General features: G+C 46.6%; 1 protein-coding gene across 1 annotated transcript; it reads right to left on the reverse strand.

Moving 5' to 3' along the window:
* LOC120389215 (zinc finger protein 154-like) lies at window positions 1-774 on the reverse strand (the record flags this gene model as incomplete). Its single annotated transcript, XM_039511603.1, has 1 exon — window positions 1-774. A coding segment is annotated over one exon (774 nt), but the record flags the coding sequence as incomplete, so codon positions are not given.
* Window positions 775-1,104: the final 330 nt, after the last annotated feature.

Genomic DNA, 1,104 nt, shown 5'->3' on the forward strand with positions numbered 1-1,104 from the left:
TTCATAGGGCCTCTCCCGTGTGTGGATTCGCTGATGTTTAGAAAGGGCTGATCTTTGAATGAAGCTTTTTCCACAGTCACTGCATTCGTAGGGCCTCTCCCCTGTGTGGAGTCTCTGATGTTCACAGAGGGCTGATCTGCGAGTGAAGCTTTTTCCACAGTCACTGCATTCATACGGCCTCTCCCCTATGTGGATTCTCTGATGTTGATAAAGGCCTGAGCTGCTAGTGAAGCATTTTCCACACTCACTGCATTCATAGGGCCTCTCCCCTGTGTGAATTCTCTGATGTTTGGAAAGGGCTGAGCTGTTATTGAAGCATTTTCTACACTCACAGCATTCATAGGGCCTCTCCCCTGTGTGGATTCTCTGATGTTTAGAAAGGCTTGAGCTGCTAGTGAAGGTTTTCCCACACTCACTGCATTCATAGGGTCTCTTCTCTGTGTGGATTATCTGATGTTTAGAAAGGTCTGAGCTGGTAACAAAGCTTTTCCCACACTCACAGCATTCATAGGGCCTCTCCCCTGTGTGGATTCTCTGATGTTTAGAAAGGTCTGAGCTGCTCGTGAAGCTTTTCCCGCACTCACTGCATTCATAGGGCCTCTCCCCTGTGTGGAGTCTCTTATGAACAACAAGATTTGATCTGTAAGTAAAGGTTTTTCCACACTCAGTGCATGTATTTTTCCTCTTTCCGCTCAGGATTTCCTGTTGGGTTGTGGTTTCCTTGACGCTCTTCTGAGTTCCCCGACAGGAAATAAATTTACCCACTTTCTCCCCTGGCTGGTTTCCTTGCTCTCTTTCTGGTCTGTGCTGAATCTCACAGGATTTTCCCTGTTTATGACTCTTCGACACATTCCTTTTCGATCTTTGCGATAATTCTCTGTGTTTAGCCACTTGCTCAACATTTTCCTGCTGAGAATTCTGCTCCTCTTTCTCGTATACCATTGCGTCACCTGCTGTGATAGAGACAGAAACCTCAAACAGGGATGGAAAGGGGAAGGCCAAACCAAAACAAGTGCTGAAGAGAGGTCAAATAAAAACAAGAACTGAACTCCCCCAAACTCTTCCACAAACAGGAGAGAGGAGGGGATCAATTTGGCCCTCACA

The sequence above is a fragment of the Mauremys reevesii genome, linkage group 23 (assembly GCF_016161935.1).
Source record: "Mauremys reevesii isolate NIE-2019 linkage group 23, ASM1616193v1, whole genome shotgun sequence".
Taxonomy (NCBI): domain Eukaryota; kingdom Metazoa; phylum Chordata; order Testudines; family Geoemydidae; genus Mauremys; species Mauremys reevesii.